The sequence below is a fragment of the Etheostoma cragini genome, chromosome 14, assembly GCF_013103735.1.
Source record: "Etheostoma cragini isolate CJK2018 chromosome 14, CSU_Ecrag_1.0, whole genome shotgun sequence".
Classification (NCBI taxonomy): domain Eukaryota; kingdom Metazoa; phylum Chordata; class Actinopteri; order Perciformes; family Percidae; genus Etheostoma; species Etheostoma cragini.
Window position 1 is genome coordinate 6,180,453 of NC_048420.1, and position 23,288 is coordinate 6,203,740.

General features: G+C 39.2%; 2 protein-coding genes and 1 long non-coding RNA gene across 4 annotated transcripts in view; all 3 read right to left on the reverse strand.

The window, feature by feature from the left end:
* Positions 1-3,467: 3,467 nt before the first annotated feature.
* sh3bgrl3 (SH3 domain binding glutamate-rich protein like 3) lies at positions 3,468-10,254 on the reverse strand. Its single transcript, XM_034892335.1, has 3 exons — positions 10,118-10,254; positions 6,976-7,143; positions 3,468-4,800 (listed from the first exon to the last, which is right to left on the reverse strand). Exons 1-3 carry the CDS (start codon positions 10,160-10,162, stop codon positions 4,735-4,737), a joined length of 279 nt encoding a protein of 92 aa, XP_034748226.1. The 5' UTR covers positions 10,163-10,254; the 3' UTR covers positions 3,468-4,734.
* A 10,265-nt stretch (positions 10,255-20,519) lies between these two features.
* paqr7a (progestin and adipoQ receptor family member VII, a) overlaps positions 20,520-23,288 on the reverse strand; it is a 6,757-nt gene continuing 3,988 nt past the window's right edge. For both annotated transcript variants that reach the window (XM_034892581.1, XM_034892582.1), the window contains exon 2: positions 20,520-22,556. In XM_034892581.1, coding sequence (XP_034748472.1) covers positions 21,458-22,522 — 1,065 coding nt within the window. In that variant the 5' untranslated portion in view covers positions 22,523-22,556 and the 3' untranslated portion in view covers positions 20,520-21,457. The remainder of the gene's footprint in view (positions 22,557-23,288) is intronic.
* The window catches only part of LOC117957053, a 9,457-nt gene continuing 7,596 nt past the window's right edge, over positions 21,428-23,288 (reverse strand). Inside the window, exon 3 of the long non-coding RNA XR_004659429.1 lies at positions 21,428-21,440. This is a non-coding gene — a long non-coding RNA (uncharacterized LOC117957053). The remainder of the gene's footprint in view (positions 21,441-23,288) is intronic.

A 23,288-nucleotide genomic window follows, 5' to 3' on the forward strand; every position in this document is an offset into this window, starting at 1 on the left:
ACATCCGGTTGCGACTTTCAAAATAAAACACCCACAAACCAGTCTTGCAGCTAATCCGGCTCAGAGATCTTAGATAACGAATGAATGATGAATATATTTATCTGCGTCCCCTCATATCCGCCTTACAGATATTTTCCCGGTGACCTCAACAGATTTGGGGATAAGAATAATCATCATGTGTGGTAGGGAACAATGCTTATCTGGGCAAATGTGCTTTTGTAATGGGTTATTTCCACAGCATTTCCTATCCACCCTTAACCAATATTATACACCTAATTGAGTGTAATTACATGTTTGTATCAAATTCCTAGCACACAAAAAATACGATTAGATTTAATTGTGTGGGAAATATATAACTAGAAGCTTTTCTTTTCTTTTGGAAATGAGAACAAATGTTTGCATCGTCGCATAGATGTAGCGTCGTAGTCTTCTTCTTCTTCTAGAAACTTGGAAGATTCTTTGGTAGAAGTCTATTATGCGTCATCGGTACCGTCTAAAGAACGAATGAGGTACTGCAACTGAGCAAAACCTTATGATTAAAGTGCTTCTTCAAATGCTACTTTGATTTCCTAATACCTAAAGAATGTTAACTTAAATTAAGATATTATCTGAATGACCTCAAATTAGCCAATCATATGAAACTAGTTGTTCCACTAACGAACTAGGTGTGTGTGTGCAAAGGATGTCATATTTCAGCATAGAACATATTGCTATTAATAAAGTCTGTATACAATTGTTCAGTGAAAATATGAAGCTTACATGCAACATTGCTATGAATTTACTAACACTGCAGATCCAGAGTGTGGAAGATGTACTGTAACTGTGATGGCAATCACAATATTCCACTGACTTGCCAATTGGAAATCAACCCTCTTGTGTGTAAGCAAATGTCCCCTCACTGTTCTGTTAAATTCCTCATTAGAATGAGTGTTATTAATAGAAAATGACATAACAGTATTTTAACTCGGTTTCTTTTTGTTTGGATCAGACTTTCAAGATGCCAGAGTTGATTTGGGCGTATGTTTTTAGATCAGTCCCATGAATTAAAGAATAATCAGACAGGTAGATTCAACTCCATTTTATTTATTTTTTCACCCATAATCACTTTTCACAATCTTCTTGGAAGACAACAGCACTTTAATCCCTATTTTATTTTTTTTGGCCCAGGTGAATTGGTCCAAAAGCAAAGCAGGAGCTCAGAGAGAGACATGGAATGTCTTAAACATGATTCATAGTGAACATACATCAATAACAGGCAAACATCTACAACCACTGACTCACAAAACAGTGCACAAACATTGTATGTGAAGGCTGTCCTTACTAGGGATCCCAAACCGTAACACCATTTTGAAAGCAGGGGCATCTGACAGATGTAACGGGTAAGAGAGAGAAACCATGTTGTTCCCAGTAAAAAAAAAAAACATTAACATTATATTTTAACCGAGATCAATCAACTGAATGAATGCACACATGTATAAAAAGAACAAATAAGTGAAGCCTTCATTTCCCCCCATGTGGTGAGTGTTCCCTAAGGCTAGTAAGACTGAGTTAGGTCAATCTAAACACACCAGCTTTGACCTTTGTGTCTATATTGAGAATAAGGCAGGGTTTCAGTGCATAGTCACATTACAGCATCTTCATGCCCGGGACAGTCCAAGCAACTGCAAGAGTAAATAAACAAAGGCATGAAAAGCTACGTGGATGAAAGATAGAAGATTCATATCTTTCCAGTCTAATCACTTACAATCCATCCAATATGATATGCTCTCTTCTGAATGTTTGCCATCTTTTTGCCCTGTCAGTCAACAATACAGAGTTGTGCAGAGTAATACAGATTGTGAAATGTAGAAGATGGCAGGTAGGTGCTAATACTAGAGATGTTCCGATACCGATACCAGTAGTGCCTTCCATACTGCCTTAAACGCTGGTATCTGTAAGTACTGGAGTTTATGCACCGATCCGATACCAAGTAATAAAGCCCTAAAGAAAATCTTCGTTAAAAGTAGTTTATTTATGTTCTTTTCCCGTTATAACTGACTGTCAAACTGGATATAAAAGAAAGTTTTGTGGCATTTATTGTTTGTGTTTGTTCATGTTTTACAAAGAGTTTAACCTGAGCCAGACTGACAAAGATAGAAATCATATCACATCACATCCATACAGGGATAGTAGTATACAGTTGTTAAAATATATTGAAATATATGGCCCATTGGTTTTGGATCAGTACTTGGTATTGGCCAATACGCAAGTTCAGATACCAGAATTGGGAAGCAAAAAAGGGTATCGGACCATCTCTAGCTAATACTACAGTGAAAATCCAGCTGCAAAGGGAATTACAGACATATATTGGCACCAAACGTGAAATTAAGAAATGCGTTTATTCGGCTCCACTAACCTCTAAAATTGAGCAGCCAACTACTGAAATGTTCTTCCAAACCCTTTTATGAGTTTGGCCCATTGGTGTGACCATTGTCACAAATCTAATGAGAGTGTTTGGTTCCCAAATTAAACATGTTCTGATACTAAACACCAGCAGGGTGGCCATTAAAACGGTCTATTTATTAGAATTTTTATTATGTTTTAAAGTGCTCGTATTATGCTCATTTTCCGGTTCATAAAATTGTATTTAGACATAACAGAATAGGTTTACGTGGTTTAATTTTCAAACAACACCATATTTTGTTGTACTGGACATTGCTGCAACTCCTCTTTTCACCCTATGTGTTGAGCTCTCTGTTTTAGCTACAGAGTGAGGCATCTCACGTCTGTCCCATCTTTGTTTAGAGTCGCACATGCGCAGTAGCTAGGTAAGGACTACTAGCCAGTCAGAAGCAGAGTATGAGGGGGTGTCACGCTAGCAGCTAGGTGAGTATTATAACGTGTGTTACAAAGTTACGCATGTTTGTCTCTGATGGTAAGTTGCTTTGGGGGGGGGGGGACTTTAGGCTTTTTCCCTTTGTAAACCTATAACGTGCACCAAAAAAGATATATAACACTATAAAGGGAAAGGAAAAAGCCAACAAGCATAATGTGAGCACTTTAAGTAATTAGCTATTATTTTTTTATTTTCACTTACATTTTCTAAAATAAAAGGTATAAATGTTTCCACACTATCACTTATTAAAAAAAAAAAAAAAGGGGAAAAAAAGAAACTTCTTAAATGTGAATATTTCCTGGTTTTTTTCCTCATCTGACAGTAAACTGAACATCTTTGAGTTGTGGACAAAAGACACTTTAGGACGTCATTTTGGTCTTTGGGAAACACTGATCAACATTTTTATAATTTTCTGACATTTATAGACCTAACAGCTAATTTATGAAAATAATCGTTAGTTGCAGCCCTAGAATCAACCCATTATATTCCCACTATGTGAACATTTCCATTGCAGTACGTTAATCCCCCCTACATGTCCCTACAGGGGACTATGGCCAAAATATTTGTTAAGAAGTGTGTGTGCCTTTTTCCCCCATTTTGGATAGATTTAACCAACACATCATCTGGCTTCATCTTTGTTAAGACATTTCCACAACTTAGATTAAAGGGACCGTTTAGACTTTTTGACCACTAGCAGCGGTATGGACCAATGTTTTAACGAGTGGGTCCCCATTTTGTCTTTATAGCGTGCACACAGGCGATACACACACCTGCCACGCAGCTTCACTGATTGACGGCTGGGGGCAGTAATGCGCAAAGAATAATAGCAATATGTTCAAAAAGATGAAGAGGAAGAAGACTGCATGCTAGCAAACATGGATGTGAACAACGCACCATTTCTGATACATTTTTTAGATTCTCTTTGGAAGGAAATGCACTCCAGACTTTCAGTAGACCTCAAGGACAATGCGTGTGAACGTAACTTTGTTTGTTTACTACTACAAAAAAAAGAAAAACAAAATAGATACTTTTAAATGTGTACAAGTACTAGTTGAAGTAATTTGTATGTTTTATATTTGTCCAAGTTCTAGCTGCATTATCGTTCCTTAACACAGGTCAGATGAGTGTCAGTGGGCAACAGTAGGTTCCCACGTCAGTACCAAACCTTGTGTCATAGATTGCATATTGGGACCAATGAACCAAAATTACAACAACAATAAAGTTGTCCATGCCAAAAAGGCATTTAGCTGCTAGAACTCTCATAATTAACTAGGTTTAAGGACATTACAGTCCTTGCTACGTCCCTGTGCACTGTGAGGTACAAATAGTGCGCAGTCATGCACAACATGGGGAATTCAAAGGCTACAACAACAACAACAACAACAACCACAAAAAATAGACAACAAAGTAGTTAAGACTGAGGGATGATTGTGTGTTGGGTCTGCAGAGGATCAGGGAGATTCTGGGTTAATGTTGTCATCCAGCGGATTAGTTTAGCTAACCTCAGTGATCATGTGGCTGCGGCCAAGATAAGTCGACCTAATTACCGCACGTTTAGACACCTCATTGACTCCAAGGGGACTGTTAACACTAGTCTGTCAGACAAGGAAAACGGTCTGACAAAAATCAAAAGGAAAAGAACAGAATAAAAACATCCAACAGATTAAGAGCGAGTCTCATGGTGCAGTCGGGGGAATATGTGATATTTGGCATTCTTCATTATGGCATTGAAAGTGAATGGATACTGCCAGTGTTGCAGAGAGAGACTGAATAAAAGGGCCTCTATTACCACACAGGGAGGGCAGGTGGGTGGTTAAGGGAATAGGGTTAAGATGGAGACTGACACTCCTACGTCCTCCTCACGCCAGTTTCAGAAATTGGTCCACTGTATCCGCTTCCACCGCCTCAGAAAACATTTCATAGTCCTGTGGAGAGGAGGAGTGTCAATCAGCAAACAATAAAACTAAGACATTTGGATGTCACAGCTGTATAGTCTCACAATTGTCAAACAATGCCCCTAAATTCTTTAGGGAGCTAGGAATGTATGGTGAACACAGAGCTCAAACAAAGTGTGTTCACTGAAACAGTTAGTTTCAATTTCTTGGCACAAGATGGCCGGTGTCTTCACCCTTGTGTTGTCTTCTCTTTGACCATAAAATTGTGGTCCATCCAGGTCAAAAGTGAAGTTGAATTTTTGGTGCTTTTTAGCATTTGTGGCTCTTTTTTATTGTTTTGACACTTTGAAAAACATTGTCACTTTATTTAACGTTTAGTTTTAAATTCATTCGTCCATAATTTTAGTTAAAAAAGGCAGAAATTATTAATATTTCTATTAATAGTTAAGATCAAAGGATGTTGAGTGAACAACAGAGTGGTCTGTGTCAAATGTAAGTCCTGATACTGTTACAACCATTTAAACATGTTTTTCAAAAACTGAATAAAACACCCAAAATTTACTGAATGTAATCATTAATTTTACCTGTATGGGTTCCATACAGCGTACATCCATGTTATATTTGGGCATATTTCAGATATTTCTGACTTTTAAAATGGGTCAAATCTGAACCGAGGACAACACAAGGGTTAAAGCTACCAGTTTGAACATAGTTCTGAATCATGCCTGATGCAACATTTAAACCTGCAATAACTGATTGGTTATTTTGGCCACATGGGGCAGCGGACCCAAGCTGTAATAAAACACAAGACAAGCACATTAGTACTCAGTTGGAGTTATGTTTTTGAAGTATGCAAGTTTAATGTTCACTCTCTTTCACTCAGTATTTGGTCTCAACCATCTCCTGAGGGACATATCAGGGTATTTAAGCTGCTAAACGCTCCACTATGTTCCAGACCATGTGAGAGGAAGTGGGGAGCACAGATTTGGATGGAGCACAGAGCGGATTTTTGTAAAGTTGGAGCATCGCCTTATCTCTCGATACATCCCGCTCCAACTACGCTCCGGTACCCCCCACACCATGAGTTTGAAGCATGCCCGAGCCCGTCTCTGTGTTACTGCAGTGCCAGCAGTACATACAGATACACGCTGCTAGTCCCCTAGGACGGCAAAATACAAGGAAAATATCTACTTGAGATTATTTTTTGATTGATATTGACAGATATTACAGAGTGGCCTGGAGAAGCTTTGAGCGGTGGAGCAAAGGGAACGAACTAACCCTGCAAGTGGGAATTGTAGGGGAGTGCGTCTACATAGAAGAAAGAAAGGCTCATTTCTAATGTGACCCATTCTTTGTTGAACTTTTAAGTGATTTTAGAGAGGGACATTAGGTAGAAATACGCTAGTTGACTAGCATGACACCATTGTATTCATATAATAATCAATCCAGGTTAAAGTGTATGACAATGACTGCATGCTGCCTCCTCTAAATGTCAGGTTGTGGTCAACTAGCGGGGCCAGATTGTTAGTTTGATTAATTGATCAGACCTGCATGTCACACGCACTAGCAACAAACTCTGTATCTAAGAACAATTAAATCAGTGGAAATGACGTTAGATCAGACACAAACTTGTGTTGTAGATTAGTGTTACGTTTCCAGCCTCGCGGCTCCGAACTGCGTTAGTTGAAACGGACGGACCGTTAACAATAACCCCCGTCGGAGTAACGTCACATACACACGTTGCCCACATGGCTACCTGTCTTAAAGGGGAAGGGTCGGCCGGTAATAATCATGTAAAAGGAAAACGGTGAGATTTTACTTTTCTATCAAGCAGCAAAAAAGTTTTAGCGTCAACATCGCACGGTCCTGCGATGTGACAATCGCGCATGCGCACATCACAATGACGACGCTAAAACACAATACTGTTCAGCCCTACCTGAAAGTGCTCTCTGGTGGACAATAACTGTGGCATAGTCTCTGTACTACCATAAATATATCCTTGGCATTTCTATACTCCATCTCTTGTTGGTTATCAGCTTCATTTAGGCTCATATTCATATACCTGTTGCAATAATATAGGTCACTTAGGTGCCAGTTTATTTATTCAATAATGTTTTTGACTACCATAGGATAGCACTGCCACCGTAATTTTTTAAGTGAAAAATAAAAAATAACATGGCAAGTGTGTGCGTGTGCTTTCCTCACCCCACAGTACTGGTCTTCATTGAACAGCTGGGGAGGGACTGCCGCGGGGTTCCCAGCTTTGCTTCTCATTTCGTCACGAAGCTCCCCGCCCACAGAGATGTCGACCAGCTCGTACTTGATGCTTTTACTCTCAAGGATTCGAATCACTTCTGCCTGTTGAGACTTCACCTGAAAAACCACAGCGCCTATTAGAAATGTACTCGACCAATGTATGCAACCCCTAGAACCCAGTCACTTTGTTAAACCCTGAGCGTAGGGCAGCTCCATTATGGAAAAAATATCATAATCACAATTATTTTGGTCAATATTGAAATGAAGATTACTTAAAAGGTCCCCCCTCCCTCCCCCTCTCCTCCTCAATAGCTACAGACAGAAATGGCACATCCTAAGTGGGACTCGCTCATTGTGAGACTGGCTCTACTGGCTGTAATTCTGCACTAAGGCTGAATTTCAGGAAAGAGACTTCAGATACAGTATTAGGGGACCACTAAGGTCTATATAAAAAGAGACTTCAGATACAGTATTAGGGGACCACTAAGGTCTATATAAAAGAGACTTCAGAGACAGTATTAGGGGACCACTAAGACTTAAATAAAAAGCATCCAAAAGCAACATTTCATAGGACCTTTAAAGCTATAGTGCATGAACGTCCATTACATTCAAGCCATGGCCAAAGGAGTTGCTACAGCGCTAATTAAGCTCGAGAGAACTCTCTCTGTATTTCTCAGTATGGCCATGTTGAGAAGATCGTCCCGTCCGGCGCGCATATGCACGAGTGAAGATAATTACCTCTTTTGAAGAGTCCATCATGTCTTTTTAAAGATTATTTTTTGGGCATTTCCATCTTTAATGGATAGGACAGCTATGAAGGGGGAGAGAGGGGGAAGACATGCAGGAAATCGTCACATGTTTTTTTTAATTCTCAATGTCCTCCTTGGCTACTAGCAACTGCATGGAGGGGTGGGGGGGGACGCGGTGTGCGGTCACGGAAAGCTTCTATCACGTGAACGCGCAGACAGTGTTGTTGTCATTACTGAAAATTCTTTATGGGTGAGACAGAAACTACGCACTATATCTTTAATGAACACTCCTTGACTTTTGGAAAGATGTTGCATTTATTGACCTTAAAAACAGTAATTTGGGCGTAAACAAATCAACAGCAAAAACACCTTGAACTGTAAAATCTCCCTACATACTTTTCCTTTTTGAACTTTTTTTTTTTTTTTTTACATCCAGAACACAAGACCAAATAAGAGTTTACTTGGATTGCGTAATCTGCAAAATAATCATTTTTCTCGATTATTCTTCATGGCTGTCATGCTGTGTTGTAATAAATAATTATAATAAGTGCATGGTGCTGTGATAGAAACAACAAACTTCTTGATTTAAGTACTTTTTGAGGCTGTGTCTTTAGTAAGCGCAGGCTTTCTCTGGCTTCTAGGTAATGATTAATAGACCTAGTGGACGCTCAGCTATCTTTATGGGAGGCTGAGGAAGTTGGGAGTTTTTTTTTGTAAAAGTGACCACACCTAAACCCAGCACCAACTGGAAAAACCCGAGCTGATAGCCTAGTTGGTCACACACAATTGTTGTAGGACCAGTGCCATGACCTAAAGCTGAAAAGGGGAATTGCTTTTACAGACTCAGCAGTTAAAGTGATCGCATAGTGACGAAGTAACAAAAACCAAACACAATATTTTTAAAGGGTTATTACTACATTTGAAATATGACTTACCGGTAAAATATTTAATTCTGAGCCAAGTGAGTTGTAGAGAATCTATACCACTCAACCTTGTAGAAGTGCTGTGTGTATTAAAACCACTAAAGCTATATGGAACATGTGAAAGAAATGCTTTAAAGGATAAAACATTAGAGAAGACAAAATAACAGGCAGCAGGTGTTGGAGCCAGCAGAAAGACGCTCAGTAGCATGTAACCAATCAAAATATCCCTTTAAATGCTTCTACAGCAAACCAGAAGTCAGCAGGTTACCTAGCAGCATTAGAGCACATGAGAGGGTTAAAAGCTAGTATATGTCACACAACTTTTTCACTACATGAATTCCTCCTTACACCTAATGGGTAACAGATGTTTATCCCAGTGCTTTGCCATACACCGTTTTTTTCATACTGTTGTACAAAATGACTCCTGCAAGGGATGTTGTGTTTAACAACCTCTGTGTATTGATGTCTGCAGACAGTCTGGATGTCAACCTGTTCCTTATAAATATATTCTATATGGAATGTAGAAAACTCCGTTACAAAGTCAAACATTTTAGGAGTATCCTGCTGATAAACTAACACAGACATCAAATAATGTACTTTTCCTGAAGGAGAGGGTCCACTTGTCAATTCGGCTGACATAAGCTACCAGGCAGCTCTTACTTCAGTTACTTTTCGGATTTTTGAACTGGGTCCTCCAAATGCTCGTTTAACACCCACTTAGCTAACGTTACAGTTACGTTAGGTGGAACGAGATTGAGCAGGTGTGCTAACACTACTTACGAAAAATTAAATTCCCCTTAAAACATTTTTTAAGTAAATTTGATATAGCCGAAAGAATAAATACATATTTTACGTAAAAAGACCTAACAATGCAGTCTTTAGATTTGCGATAACTATAAATCGACAGATTTTTACATTAAGTTTGTCGTACAGTTCTCCGTACAGGAAACGGATACATTATGGTCGCTACAGTTAGCTATTACGGCCAGCCTTATGTACAAAAATGACACTATAGTGGTACTGTTTAGAATAATTAATACGTATTCATATTTTGAGGAGACATCTCTGTACAACAAGCCAAACATGCTTGATAAAAACCTTCCCTCTAACGTACCAAGTTTGCGGAAACAAGGGTGGAGTCAGGCATCCTGAATCGTCTTCGCAAGTCATTTTTTGTTTTTTGTTACATTTACAACGAGTGACTTTAATCTTCATGAAGCCTTGATAATGCTGACGTTACAATAGTTGATATAAATGGGTGCTGAGTAGCATAGGCCCACTGCAATGTTAGTCAGGAGGAAGCTGTTACTGATAGGGTGCTGGGTGTGTCTGTTGGACCGAGCATTGTTAGCTGCTGCCACCGGAGCTCAAAACACGAATATAACGTTAAATTCATAAAATTACGGTGACTCGACTCACCGTCCGCGAGGCAGTAACGGTGGTGTAGTACAGTTTGATTCCCATTGCTGCAGGTCCTCCACTCCTTTTGTGTATCAGCTTGCGGGTTGCTTTCACTCGCTGAGGTCAAGCTAGAAAGTTATGGATTTAAACCTAGGGAAGTTTGATTGTCTTTTCAAAATAAAAGAGTAACATTTTCACATCAACGGAAACAGATGTAAATCAGATGTCACTAAACATGTCAATATACTCATGGCCGGACTAATCTGTTTCAGGGCCTGGAAGATAGGTTCACATAGATCACATAGGCCTATGTATATTGAAAGTTATTGATGTATAATTGGTAGCTGTTATCATTCATCCATTCATATTGCCCAGGAAGACATCAATTAGTCAATGCAATTCCAGTGTAAAACATTCTGGATACAATATGCAGTCCTTGTTCTGTTTAAAAGTGCATTATCCTTTGTAAAGTTAGGCCAAAGCTAATGTAAGACTTCAGCAGTCTGAAGAAGTCAAATTGAATGTCTTTCAAAGTTAAAGTCTTTTCATGCAAAAAAGTATGTAACTCTGGAACATACTCACAATATTGTATTAACCTGGAATGCCAAAGCCTCATATTAGGCTTAACATAAAATTCCTTTTTGCAACAATAAAAAACAAGGCTTTGGTCCCTTAGCCTATAAATTGACAAAGCACGTAACTAAACAAGGGACCATCAAATTAACAAAAACACAGTCATCCAATGAAAATGGTGCTTCTGGGGGACACATGGGATCAGGGGTCTTGGGGTAATTGCTCATTATTTCCAGTTTAAAAACCAGCTTCTAGTTATAATAACTAATGAGCGCTAAAAAAATTAGTTGTTCAAGTGATACGCTGATCAAGACAAATAGCTTGTACGATTAGTTTTGATCATCCCTCAATTGTTTAAGTAACTTCAAGCTAAATTTTACACATTCCCCAGGCCCATTATCTCAGTTGTGGAATGTCCTAGTCTTATGTGACAGCAAACTATTATTCGGGGGTTATGGAGTGTTTTACTCAGACAAAACATTCATTGATAAAATAATTGGCAGGTTAATCAACTATGAAAATAAACATCAATCAGATGATTATCAGTTTAGGCTTTGGGCATGGACATCCTCTTTTGACGCGTCACTCCAATACATATTTAATATTGGAAACGATGACAGGAAACAGTTGTTATATTCTGGTGAACTTTACTTTACTGTCTCCTTACTGAGAACCACTTTAGTGGCTGCACAGTTTAAAGAGACAGTGCCCAACTTTATTCATATTTTAATTTGTCGCTTTTGTAATCACATTGTAATTGCCCCTAGATCCAGCTGTAATATCCCTGTCATTTACACTTTAATATCCCTGTCATTTACACGTTATGCCTCTTGTCCTTCTCTTTATTGTACCATTCATACTTCTCTTCTTTCGTTTACTCCTCCTCAGCCACTAGCCCCCTTTTTTCCTCTCTATGTCATTGTTTTGTTTCCGCTTTAGTCCTCTTTCAGAGAATTGCAGACTCACTTACTCACTCACACTCACACACAAACACACACACACACACACACACTGGTCCCCACACACACTCTCTCTCTCTCTCTCTCTCTCTCTCTCTCTCTCTCTCTCTCTTTCTCTCTCTCTCCGTCTCTCTCTCTCCGTCTCTCTCTCAAATAAGCAGTGTTGTGTCTCTCATATGTAACTGTATCTTACCTCAATTGATTCATAGCAGGTAGCAACATTTGTGTGTGTGTGTGTGTGTGTGTGTGTGTGTGTGTGTGTGTGTGTGTGTGTGTGTGCGTGCGTGTGTGTGTGTGTGTGAACACATTTCGGACTAAAGACTACTTCATTGGGACAGTTTGTCTAAATAAAAAGCTGTGAACTCAGTTGAAGAAAAAAAAGGAAATTAATTTACGTGTATGTAATGTCCCCAAAAGTAGGTCAAGTAAACATTTACATGCGTGTTTGTGTGTGACATTTGTGAAAGTGTGTGTGTTAAAAGCTGAAGGGTCTTTGAAATGCACATATATATATATATATATATATATATATATATATATATGTGGTAGAGCGTTATGGTAAATCATGAAAACAGCAGCCAATATCAAATATACCTGTTAAAATGTAACTTAAAAATGAATAAATAAAACTTGTTATTGGAAATTTTTATTTAAAGCTGTTCCAACATTTCTATGTCATTGAAATTATTTTTTCCAGTTTTTTGGGATGGTCTTCTTATCTTGATGGTTTCCTTATACAGTAGTGGATATACTATATACATTTAAGTTAAAAGCAGATTATTTACTTTGTAACACATTTCTTCTGCTGCTTTGTTGACAGTCAGGGAAAAGTAAAGGATCCCCAGAGTCAGCAGGTCTTCTAGGGACAGTACATGGATGTACAACTTTACTGCAATTCGTGCAATAGCCCAAAGCGTTGGAGCAACAGACTGAAAATTGGCTACAACAATGAGTGTAACCTAATGATTTATGGCACAATTACAATATGTATCCACAAGCTCCTCTGAAATGTATTAAACACAAAATTTTGTTAGACGCCTGTCCTTCCAAAGAACCATTCACTGTCAGGGACATACGATCAATAAAGTGGGGTGATTAGTATTGCTCAAGGAAACTTCAACACATGGCTGCCAAAGGGATACAATCTGGGATTGTCCGGTTCTGGTACACTCTGTCCAACCGATAGACCACCTAGCAACAGTAAATGGCTTGAAATAACCCAGACTCCCCAAATTGTAATTATCAATGACATTTATGTTTAAGAGGAAATACAAGAGGATCATACTTTGACACTGACAAATCAAATGTGCATCTTTGCTCACTATAATGTATTTAGAGCCCCATTAAGTCCAATGATGAAATTTAATTGGGACTTTATCGCAGGGAAGCAGGCTGGCCCCTTCCATTGTGAGTCAGATGGGAGGAATGTGGGAGAGAGTCCAACAGTGCCATTACTCAGCAGATTCAGGGTTTTAAATGAGCAACTGAGCCGTGCAGGATGGACCAGTACACACAGTAAGACTGGAGCCTACTGCAGAGCAGGCCAGGAGGGTCAATACATCTGAGTGAGGTAAACAATATCCTCTCTGAGGCTGGCATCAGAGGAAGAAGGAAACTAATTCTGTTCATGGCATGAGAAAATAAACCAGGTCTATCTGCTAATGTAATGTGTTTACCTCAAATACATGTACATTCAACACTTTTATACATGGGGGATCCTATCTCTAAGACTTTTCTTTATCTTTGAATGGTTTATAGAATGTGGTCATGGATTACACAAGTCTTCATTGTCAGGGAGGGAAGTGTAACCTCTGAGAGATGGATTTGTATAGTTTTGGACAGAACCAGGTTCATCCATGCCAGTCTATCATTTGGACTTGGTTTTGAAATCAAGCACTTGTTTAGCTTTCTTCAGCAGGAAGGCAACAACTAGCGCACACCCGACCAAAGTGACTTTAGTGAGTGCAGCTTCCTACAGCCCACGTAGTCGAGGTGGGAGGCAAAAACGTTTTGCAGATGTCAATTATACCCTATAAACTAGTTTTATTAATAAGATAACGTTTTTTTTATTTGAGGGAAATTGTGCATCTATTTACCTGGACGAGTCTGGTTTTGTTTTAACGTCAAAGTGCCAAAGGATTTAAATGTACTTCCCCTATATGTTTCGGTCCCTCAATACTAAACTTTTAAAAGATTGACCTCCACCTGTGATTTATGTTTAAAAAGAAGGAGACAGAATGATAAAGTAAAGGATTTAAATTAAGCATGCTACTGATTGTAGAAAAGTAGTTAAGAACGACTCTGGCATAGAATTAACTTAGGGTTTAGACATGGGTACAGAGTCGACTGTTCTCTGGGATTTGTTTTCATACTAATTGAATGTGGACCAGTTTTAGCACAAACTGCTAATTAGCTTATAACGCTAGTTGTTGGAGCATGGGTAAAGTAAAAAGAAATCGTTATTTCTATACCACGAACAAGGCTCAAAATATCACCACGCTTCCACGGTAGCATAACGAGGGTCCCTACTGAAGCACTGAGGATTTTGTCAGTGCACAGACAGTTTATCAAAAAGATAATCAATGCCGTTCGGTATACAGGCAGGCGCCATCTTGGGAAAACAGTCACAACCAGTCAAACCATGGACGTCGTGCAACCGGTAACCAATCCAAACATAGCTCAAGCACGGCGGTATTAACTCCTAGGTTCATTTTGCACCGGAATTGTCCTTTACTGGTGCTACATCAAAATAGTGAAAAACAGTGGTCAAGGATTGCTTCCACAAGCTCTCATAGGCCGTTCCCTAACTTATATACTACATATTTAAATACTATACTATACTATACACTACTATATTTAATATGTGTATATATAATATACACTGTAACAAATTTAACATAAAAAGTACAGTAACTTACTGGCAACAATTGGCCAGCAAGTTACCATTTACGGTATGTTATGTATTCCTTGTAAAATAAAAAAGTGAAAATACAGTAGTTTACTTTTTACAATCCTATCGTGGCTATAATGTGATTTTTTTTTACAGTAATGCTTTGACTACTGTGATTTCAACTGTAACACTTAGACTACTGTGATTTTGTCATGTCGACAAGGTTGTAATGTAAACTTTACAGCATTCTACTGTAAATAAATCACATACAGTAGTGTTGCTGTGAAATCGAAAGGAAATAACTGTAGATTTCAAAGGCATTATTTACAGTGTAGAGTTGGGCAATGGGCAATAAGAGTTAGAGGGAGATCTCTCCAGTTTTTTCATTTGCACATTGAAACAGAGACAAAACCACATTCCAATGTTCTCTGACTTAAAGCACGGGTTATTTTGTGATAATGTCTAGTAAACAAAGTATTTCCAAATGCATGGGCCTATATATCTTTTTTTTATTATACTTATATTCTATAATTTTTTTATTCTATTTTCAATTATTTCAAATTGCAGAGAAAAATGTTTTACCATCAAACACTCAAAATAGAAATTTTGGATCTTTGGATCAGTATTCAGAGGGGATATTAACGACAAAAAGTTGTAATTAAGACAAATAGAGCATGGTGCTTTGTTGCCAAGTCAAATGTTGAACAACCATTGTTATTGCTTTTGTATTTTCTTTACTGAATTGATCAGTGAAATGTAGGTGTGGATCAGAGCCAGCAACTACAAGTTCCTGAAATAAAACATACTCTTACTTGATTGGAGTCTAGTAATTACAGCCCAGTTCTATATGAGTTAAACACATAATGAATGATCACAGTGAGCAGGAGGGGACGGCACAAATGTGAATGTCTTCATTAATTTAAAAAAAAAGTGTATGTAACAAACTATAGCAAACCAGACAATGAAAGCAAAAACAATACACACCCCATAGTTAGCTGATGACAATAGTGTCTTATAGAAGCACAATAATGCACATACTGCAACATGATCACTTTTACTTTTGCATCCAACTTGCAGGAAACATGTCATATTCAACTCAACATGACACAAGAATTGGCATTAATAATTGAATTATAGAAATCTCTTTATTTTCCAGTTATTTATATTGCGCCACTAGTACTTAACCTGACAAGCCAGATGGTTCTTTGGAGAAAACCAGCTTAGAAGCCATCATTGGAAACTGTCATGCACTTTCAAAAATGAGCCTGGAAATTGATTGGATGGAGCATCTGTCCATCACGTTTGCCATTGTTGTTTTGAAGGAACACTCGTGGCCACAACACACACCAAAACCACCCCTGTAGCTGCCAGTGGCTCCTCACCAGACGCTGATTAGTTAGGTAAGCTGGCAGTTCAGACACAAACACGTTTAGATGGGCGCCTGGCTAGCTCACCTGGTAGACCGGGCGACCATATATAGAGGTTTCCTCCTCGACACAGCAGCTGTGGGTTAGACTCCGCCCTCTGGCCTTTTGCTGATTGTCATTCCCCCCCTCTTTCTCTCTCTCTCTCCCCTCTAATGTCTTCATTCTGTCCTATGAAAATGAAGGGCCTAAAATGTCAAAAAATGTTATCTTTGAAAAAAATATATATACGCATTAGAGCCTGACAAGATAGATTTTGGCATGTTCTCATGAATCACATGAATAATGTAATATTATTATACAAAATGAATAGGATTTTTTATTTTCATTTTTTTTTATTTAGTTTTATACTTTTTATAGATTCCCAGCGGGGAAATTATTATTTTGTTCACTTTGTTAGTACCCACTACACACAGGCCTGAAATACACACATGCTCAGGTCCTATACAACTAAAATGGAGAGACGGCAGATGCCTCAGAGTTAGGGGTCTGCGACTGCTGAACAGGCGTCCCCAGCAGAAACCCACCCGTTCCAACCCAACTCCCTACGGTCTGCTACTACAACCCAAAACCAGTGCTGACAGAGAATTTACAGATGATGGGAATTTTTTTCAAGATATATATTTTTTTACGGCACAATAAGTTTTGCTTTACCTCACAATACTATTGTTCCCTCGCATTAAGTTTTGCATTCCCTCTGATCCGTAGGAGAAAAGAAAATCATAATCGTGTTAGGTAGTAGACTGTAGTGACTGAAGTGTAGTCACAGTACAGTTACTGTAGCCATTTCATTAGCAGTTAGTTAAGTTAGTGATGGTATACTGTGGCAACTCAAATTTTTAAAAGGAGTTACACACAGTACTGCATCATGTAAAGTGTCACTTCATCTTTCCTTTTGTAGTATCTGCAGAGTGATTAAATAAACTGGCTGTGTATTTTAATTGGACTGGATGCACACAGAAGTTGTTGTCCGGGCATGCAAGTTGACCATTAGGGGGCTCCGTAGGTACTTACAGCAGTCTGGCACCACATACAGTATATGGCATAAACTGGAACTAGATGCAATGGTGGACTTTAACGTACAAATATAAGATGTGTTTGTAAGCCTTTGTTTAGACAGTGGTTGCCCTTTGCTCTTTCTAGTGTGGCACAATAACAGCTGGTCTGAATAAGCAGACTGACAGTCCTGTACGCGGCCAATCAAATACATCCAAGTGTACATGTATGGTAGATCACAGTGACATGCACGTATTATTCCGTTTTCTGCCCATGTTCTGAAAAAGGCAATATTCTGACAAAGCTGTTTACATGGCTTATGAAAATGAATACTCCACTAATATTCCCATTTACATGCAGGCATGCAAACTAGAACCTTTCAAATTTTTTCTAGCGGTGGTGGAACTGTTTGACAATGTCAATGCAGACTCCCTTTTTCATTCCTTCAACCACCATATTGAAAAGGTTGGAGTTGCGATATCTGTGCATAATAAAAAAACAGTAGATATCCAAGTCTGTCAAAATGTTTACAAGTAGGTATGTTTCTTCTTCTTCTTCTTCTTCCTCTTAGTATTCCTAATTCGCTGTATAAATGTCCAAAGAATGTTCCTAAAACCCAAATAACACCAGCATATCCGATATGTTGTAATAAGAAAATGCTTTATTCTGAAAAAGTCCTTATTTGGAATATCCAAATGGAATATGTTGTTTACATGACCCTTATCAAATTTGAAAAATTGTTATATATATTTGGAATAATAGTGGGACTACTAATAGTAGTATGCATGTAAAGGTACTCAGTGAAACAAGATGGTTGTATTTCTGTTTAGCAGCAAAGTCCCTTGCATTGATTTAAAGCAGGGCTGTTTTATGTCAGAACGACCTCTAAAACTCTGCGTTGCCTCACTGGACGGCTGTAGCACCTGAACCAAACACAAGTTGGCCTTTCCACCACTTTGAATCCTAATAGGTTAGGATGGTATGTTTGCTTCCTTCCTGGTTTACATTGAAACAGGAATTTTGGCAGGAGAGAGATATTTGCCACAATGTGACCCATGACTTGCAATAAAGCGCATGGAGTTCACTCACACACTTGGCTGGTGCCAAGGCAAACGCCAGAAAGCAAAAAAAAAACTTTGATATAGTATATCTCCGGTTCGTCCCTGCCAGTGGCTAAAAGGGTGCCCCGCTCAATGCCTGCACAACCAATGGCAACGTCCCACACTGAAGCATAGTTTCCTGGCACTGCACAGAAACTGACAAGAGGTGCATACCAACTGGTTTCCATCAATGTGGCTCTGATCCAAAGAAAAAGCTGGACAGCAGGGTTTGGTATCCATCTTTGAGTTAGCTTCAGCTCTGGATATGGCCCTGGGGCTTAAATTTACGCAAAGGGTCCTTTCAAAGAGTAGTGTATAGGGGCTGTTGAGCTGTGTTTTCCACATAGTGACAAGGGGTTATACCTTGATTACTGCCTTTGCAGGACATACTGTGGTACTTGCAGTATGTCTTTGAAGCTAGCTGGGCTGCATGGATCTTAAAGGTTTGGTTGGCAGAGATGGATGCTAATACGTTGGTCAGAGAGGGTTTGTAGGTGACTCACAGCCAGACGGTTGGGGCACAACTCATCGGCGTTGTCAATCTGACGCTGGGCTCTACAAAGGGCACAGCCCAGCCTCACTGTCAGTTCACACAGAGTATATAGAGAATCAGGCTAGGAAATATTAACATGCTTTTATGTTGACTCAGTTCAATAAAGCACTAACTCACTCTGTGTTGGTTGCTAGTCTGAGTTTACAAATTACATTGTATCCTTATCTTATAACCGGTTAGACCCAGAGGAACCCATTCAACGGGTTGCTGTGGAGCATCTGGATGGATTCATCCAGAAGCAGTTTTACATCAAAATATTTTCTTGGTATACTACTGTTTTTAAACCTTCTGTCATAAAGAGAGATTACAGTGTCTGCATTAACACATGTCTCCTCCACAAACAGTAAGGAATCCGTTTTTAAAATGCAATGCTGGTAATGTTTTTTTTACAGTGCAATTAAACATGTTTATGTTATTAACTGTTACTATTATAACTACAAAAGGTAGAACTTAATTTCCAATTGGAGTTTCAGTTAATCAAACATTAAACAGAGGGAGAGACAAATAGTTGATCAGAGGTTTAACTTTTAGTAATGACTGTTTTGTCATTGGACTGGTTTGGTAATCTACATGTGTATTACTGCATTTTAAAACAATAAAGATATGTACATGGTGTTCCCTGCACAGTGTGTTAAGGTCAAAATGTCCCTGATAAATACTACTAATAATTCTCCCCCTCCATCTGGAACCTTTGTCATTTTAAGACATGTTTGATATTTCATTTGCTCAAGGTGAACGTAGGGACAAAAGACTTTAACACAGTGAGTCAATGTTGCAAACATGAAACTCAAGGAGCTTGAGAAAAATTGTGCTTTTATTAAAAAAGAAAAAGAAAAAAAGATTTATACCTTCAGACCAAGCCTGTCCCCAAGAGATGTTTAACTCAATCCCACGGCCCTTAAATCCTGGTCAGTTGTAAGTATTATTATCGCCTAAAGACCTACATCACAGTACCTTTATCTGTAATTAGTACACTCATATTTAACCAACATTCATTTTTCCCTCTTGGACAAATAGGATATAATTAAGATTTCCAATAAGACATAATACAATGATTTCTGACATTAATAAACATAATACAAAACAGTCGACAAATACTGCATGTCTTAGACATATTTATCTAATTAAGACTTGATCAAACAGAGCTCTCATAAAAAAATATCCAGCTTTCATAAATACAGTCCAAAGGCAGTGTATCAATATATCTTAAAGTAATGGAACTTGTGCAAGCAAAACAACAAAAAGGTTCAGATCTCATGCTAGCAAACATCTAATAATGCGTCATCAGGTTTTAAACCTAACCAAAATGCATAAACCATAGACTGTAAAAATAATGGGCAAAGCATCCGCCTTTAAAACTTTAAGCCAATGCGGAAACGCCTCAAACCAGCAGTCTCTCATTTCCAGCAGGGGGCGACTCCACAGGCTACAAAAAGATCTGAGAAAGTAACAACTTCTACTTGATATATTATTTTAATAATGAGTTTATGGTCTCAATCGTCACTTTGAAGTCTTTAATACAGCACAATGTTTATTATGTAAATTACGGTCCTATTTCTTTTTAAAGTGACGATAAAATCGGGACGCTTTAGGGGCAGAGGCTTAGCAATGTTACCCATGGCCCTGTGTACATTAAATAGCCGTGAACTTGTTTTTGGGTGGTGTCCATGTTTTCATCCTAAACTTTGACCCTCTCACTCTATGTTTCTACTTCAAAGTTAATCAAAACATTTGGTGGCCAAAAAAAAGTCTGTTTAGCGTTATGATAAGAAAGCTAGCAGACCCACTAGTGCTAAAAAGAGCTGGTAACTTCAGAGAAAGTCATATGAATTCTGTAATGGCGTACATGCAGATGAATGGCGGCAGGTCCGAGTTCATCAGATTATAAAACTCTGCTGGATGACTTGCTTCAGATGGGTTGGTCACTAGATGCAACCAACCAAGATGCAGACGTCTGTGTTGCCAAACTCGAGGCTTCAAAATGGCGATCCGTGTCTACTATTTTACAGTCATGGCAGTTATGGCATTAAGGCATGAAAATCCTAAAGCTTTTGTTTCTGAAAAACCTCCAAATCTGATGGCATTTAGGGTTTGAGAACAGTAACAATCACAAGGTAATACTCTTTCAGCACCAACTGTTTGCTAAATTGTACATAAAATGTGCAGCAACTGACTCTCAAGGCACAATGCCAATGGCCCTGCATGTAGTAAAATGATTACACTGTAAAATGGTAATCTTTTTTAAAGTTACTAGATTATAATGCCTTTACTTCAATTATGAAGTAGCTTTTGCGTAGGAAAAATGTTGCCACAAGCAGTGATCAGAGTATCGCCATTACTAGAGGTTTTTTTTATACTATTAAAAATAAATCCATTAGTTTCTATGAAATATGCCCTATAGCATTAACAAAACATTGAGTTTCAAAATACATTATGTTAATATCAGTACATTTTAAGTGCTATTCCACATATCCCTGTATCGTAGTATCAAAAATTAAACCATACTACAACCGGATAATTTAACAAATCCCTCTCCATGTCATGTATTTTTATCAGTTACAGCAGGGATTTTATAAATGGCCATATACTGTAGGCAGTGATGTTAAGAATCTGATTTTGATTACATGAAAGTTACTGTGAATTATTAAACAAATTATAATACAAATCAGTACCAAAATACTAACTCCTAATATCATTATGTAACCCTATGTTATACTGCCAGAGTTATGAAATCTTCAAGTTGTCAACAACTATTGACATAATACAAGCCAGTAGCATGTACAGTAAATGAGTTCCCTTTCTATCAAAGTTAAAAGGAAAGTCACAAATGGTTTTCTATATAGTTTCTACAAGATCTAATCTATCATTTGGATTTGGCTTTGAAATCAAGCACTTGTTTAGCTTTCTTCAGCATGAAGGCAACAACTAGCGCACAACCGACCAAAGTGACCATGTACAGTCCCACAAAGTGAGCAGCCTCACCGCTCTTATGCAGACGTGAGTACAGCTTCCTACGGCCCAGGTAGTCAAGGTGTGAGGCATGGATCTGACACAAGGTGCAGCAAGATAAGAGTACATGGAAGATCTGATGACTCTGTCCTACAAAATCACACCGCCCAGGGAAGCAGCGCTCTAGCAGAGGGAAAGTAAAGAAGAAACTGCAGCTAAGAAAGAAAGCCACCTGGCCAAAGTGATAGATAATGGCTGGGTCATTGCTGGCTAGAGACCATGACAGGAGTCTTTTAGCCACAGGACTGCTGTCCCAGATATAAGCAAGCGCCGAGGGCACCACCTGGCACACCTTACGCACCCATGGCGGTAAGCTGTGGTTGAAGTACTTGCCATAGCAGCATCCCAGACAAGAGAGACAGCTGAGGGCAGCGGCAGCGGGCATGAAGATCCCATGCACGTGTCTGTGCAAGCTCTCATCCACAGCATAGTAAAAGTGAACTACAGCACTGCCATACTGATACTGGGCTACCCCAACATAGTCCAGAAAGAAGAAGATGTAATGACACAACTCAGACTTTCCACCCAGTAGGTGAGCTGCTGCACTGAATGCCGAGTAGGTCAAGGAAGACAGGATGAGGATCAACAGGGGCCATGAATGAGGATCACCAACAAAGTCCACAGTCTCAGCAAGTTGCCGTAATCTAACCAGAATAACTAAAACAGCCAGCAGATGTGTCCAGATGTTGATTGTCTCATTGTGGCGCTGGAATAAAGACAGGAAGTAATAGCGCCAGTCTTGGTAGAGTGGCCGGTAGCCGGTACAGACGTAGCGCTCCCTGAAGTAGTAGGGAACCTCTGTGTCGGTTACAGTGCCGGGCATGGAGGGGGCAGCATCAGTCAGCATCTGAGGAACCTCCCTGATCTGCTGCAGGCTGATGAACACTCGCCCAATTCTCTCCATCACAATGGTCGCCATAACTGTCAGTTGAGTGATGCACACTGGGTCCTTCCTGCACAGAAGATCTTTTTTTACCCAACAATATCAAATCAAAATAGCAAAACACTGCAGCACGGCTCATCAGTAAACAGATCTGTCTCATCCTGCATGTATTTGTGAATGTTTCTAAATTTTATTTAATTTTCTGCAGTTAATAAGCTGGAGCTACCCCACACACACACACACACACACACACACACATCAGGGCTGCCAACTCTCACGCATTGGCCGTGAGACACACGCATTTGACTGGTTTCACACGCTCACACGCCACACCCCCGATTTCTCACGCTGAAGTGTCAACCCGGTCCGTCAAATTTCTGAAAGAGGAGTTTATCTATAGATATACCTGTTGAGCCACTCGTGATCGTTTAGTTGTGCTTTCAGAGATTGTGAGGGGTTCAAGAGCGCTCCTTGTCTGTGGAATTTTCAAATTGTTGCAAAATGAGAACCTTTTTTTACGATCCATCCCAGGTGCACTTCCCCGGCTTCAGGTATGTGCTCTGAGTATCACAGACCCGTCCGTCGCTTCGTGACCACACTCTCTGTAAAGATAGAGGTGAACAGCACAGCTGGTAGTGTAGCAGCTTCAGTTCATTTTAGTGGACTCGCTCTGCTGGGGGCAGGGACGCGTTGCATCCGTGCGTAGACCTCTGATAAAGAGCGGCGAACAGCCACCTCTAAACTCTGTCAGAGACCCAAATGGGCCTCTGTGTCTGTCAGACGGTCTGAGTGAGCTACTACC

Coding starts and splice junctions, on each gene's coding strand:
- sh3bgrl3 (XM_034892335.1), bottom strand. CDS start 10,162: ATGGGAATCAAACTGTACTACACCACCGTTACTGCCTCGCGGACG. Junction 7,144..10,117: donor CCGTTACTGCCTCGCGGACG/GTGAGTCGAGTC, acceptor GTGGTTTTTCAG/GTGAAGTCTCAACAGGCAGA. Junction 4,801..6,975: donor ATGAAGACCAGTACTGTGGG/GTGAGGAAAGCA, acceptor TCCTCTCCACAG/GACTATGAAATGTTTTCTGA.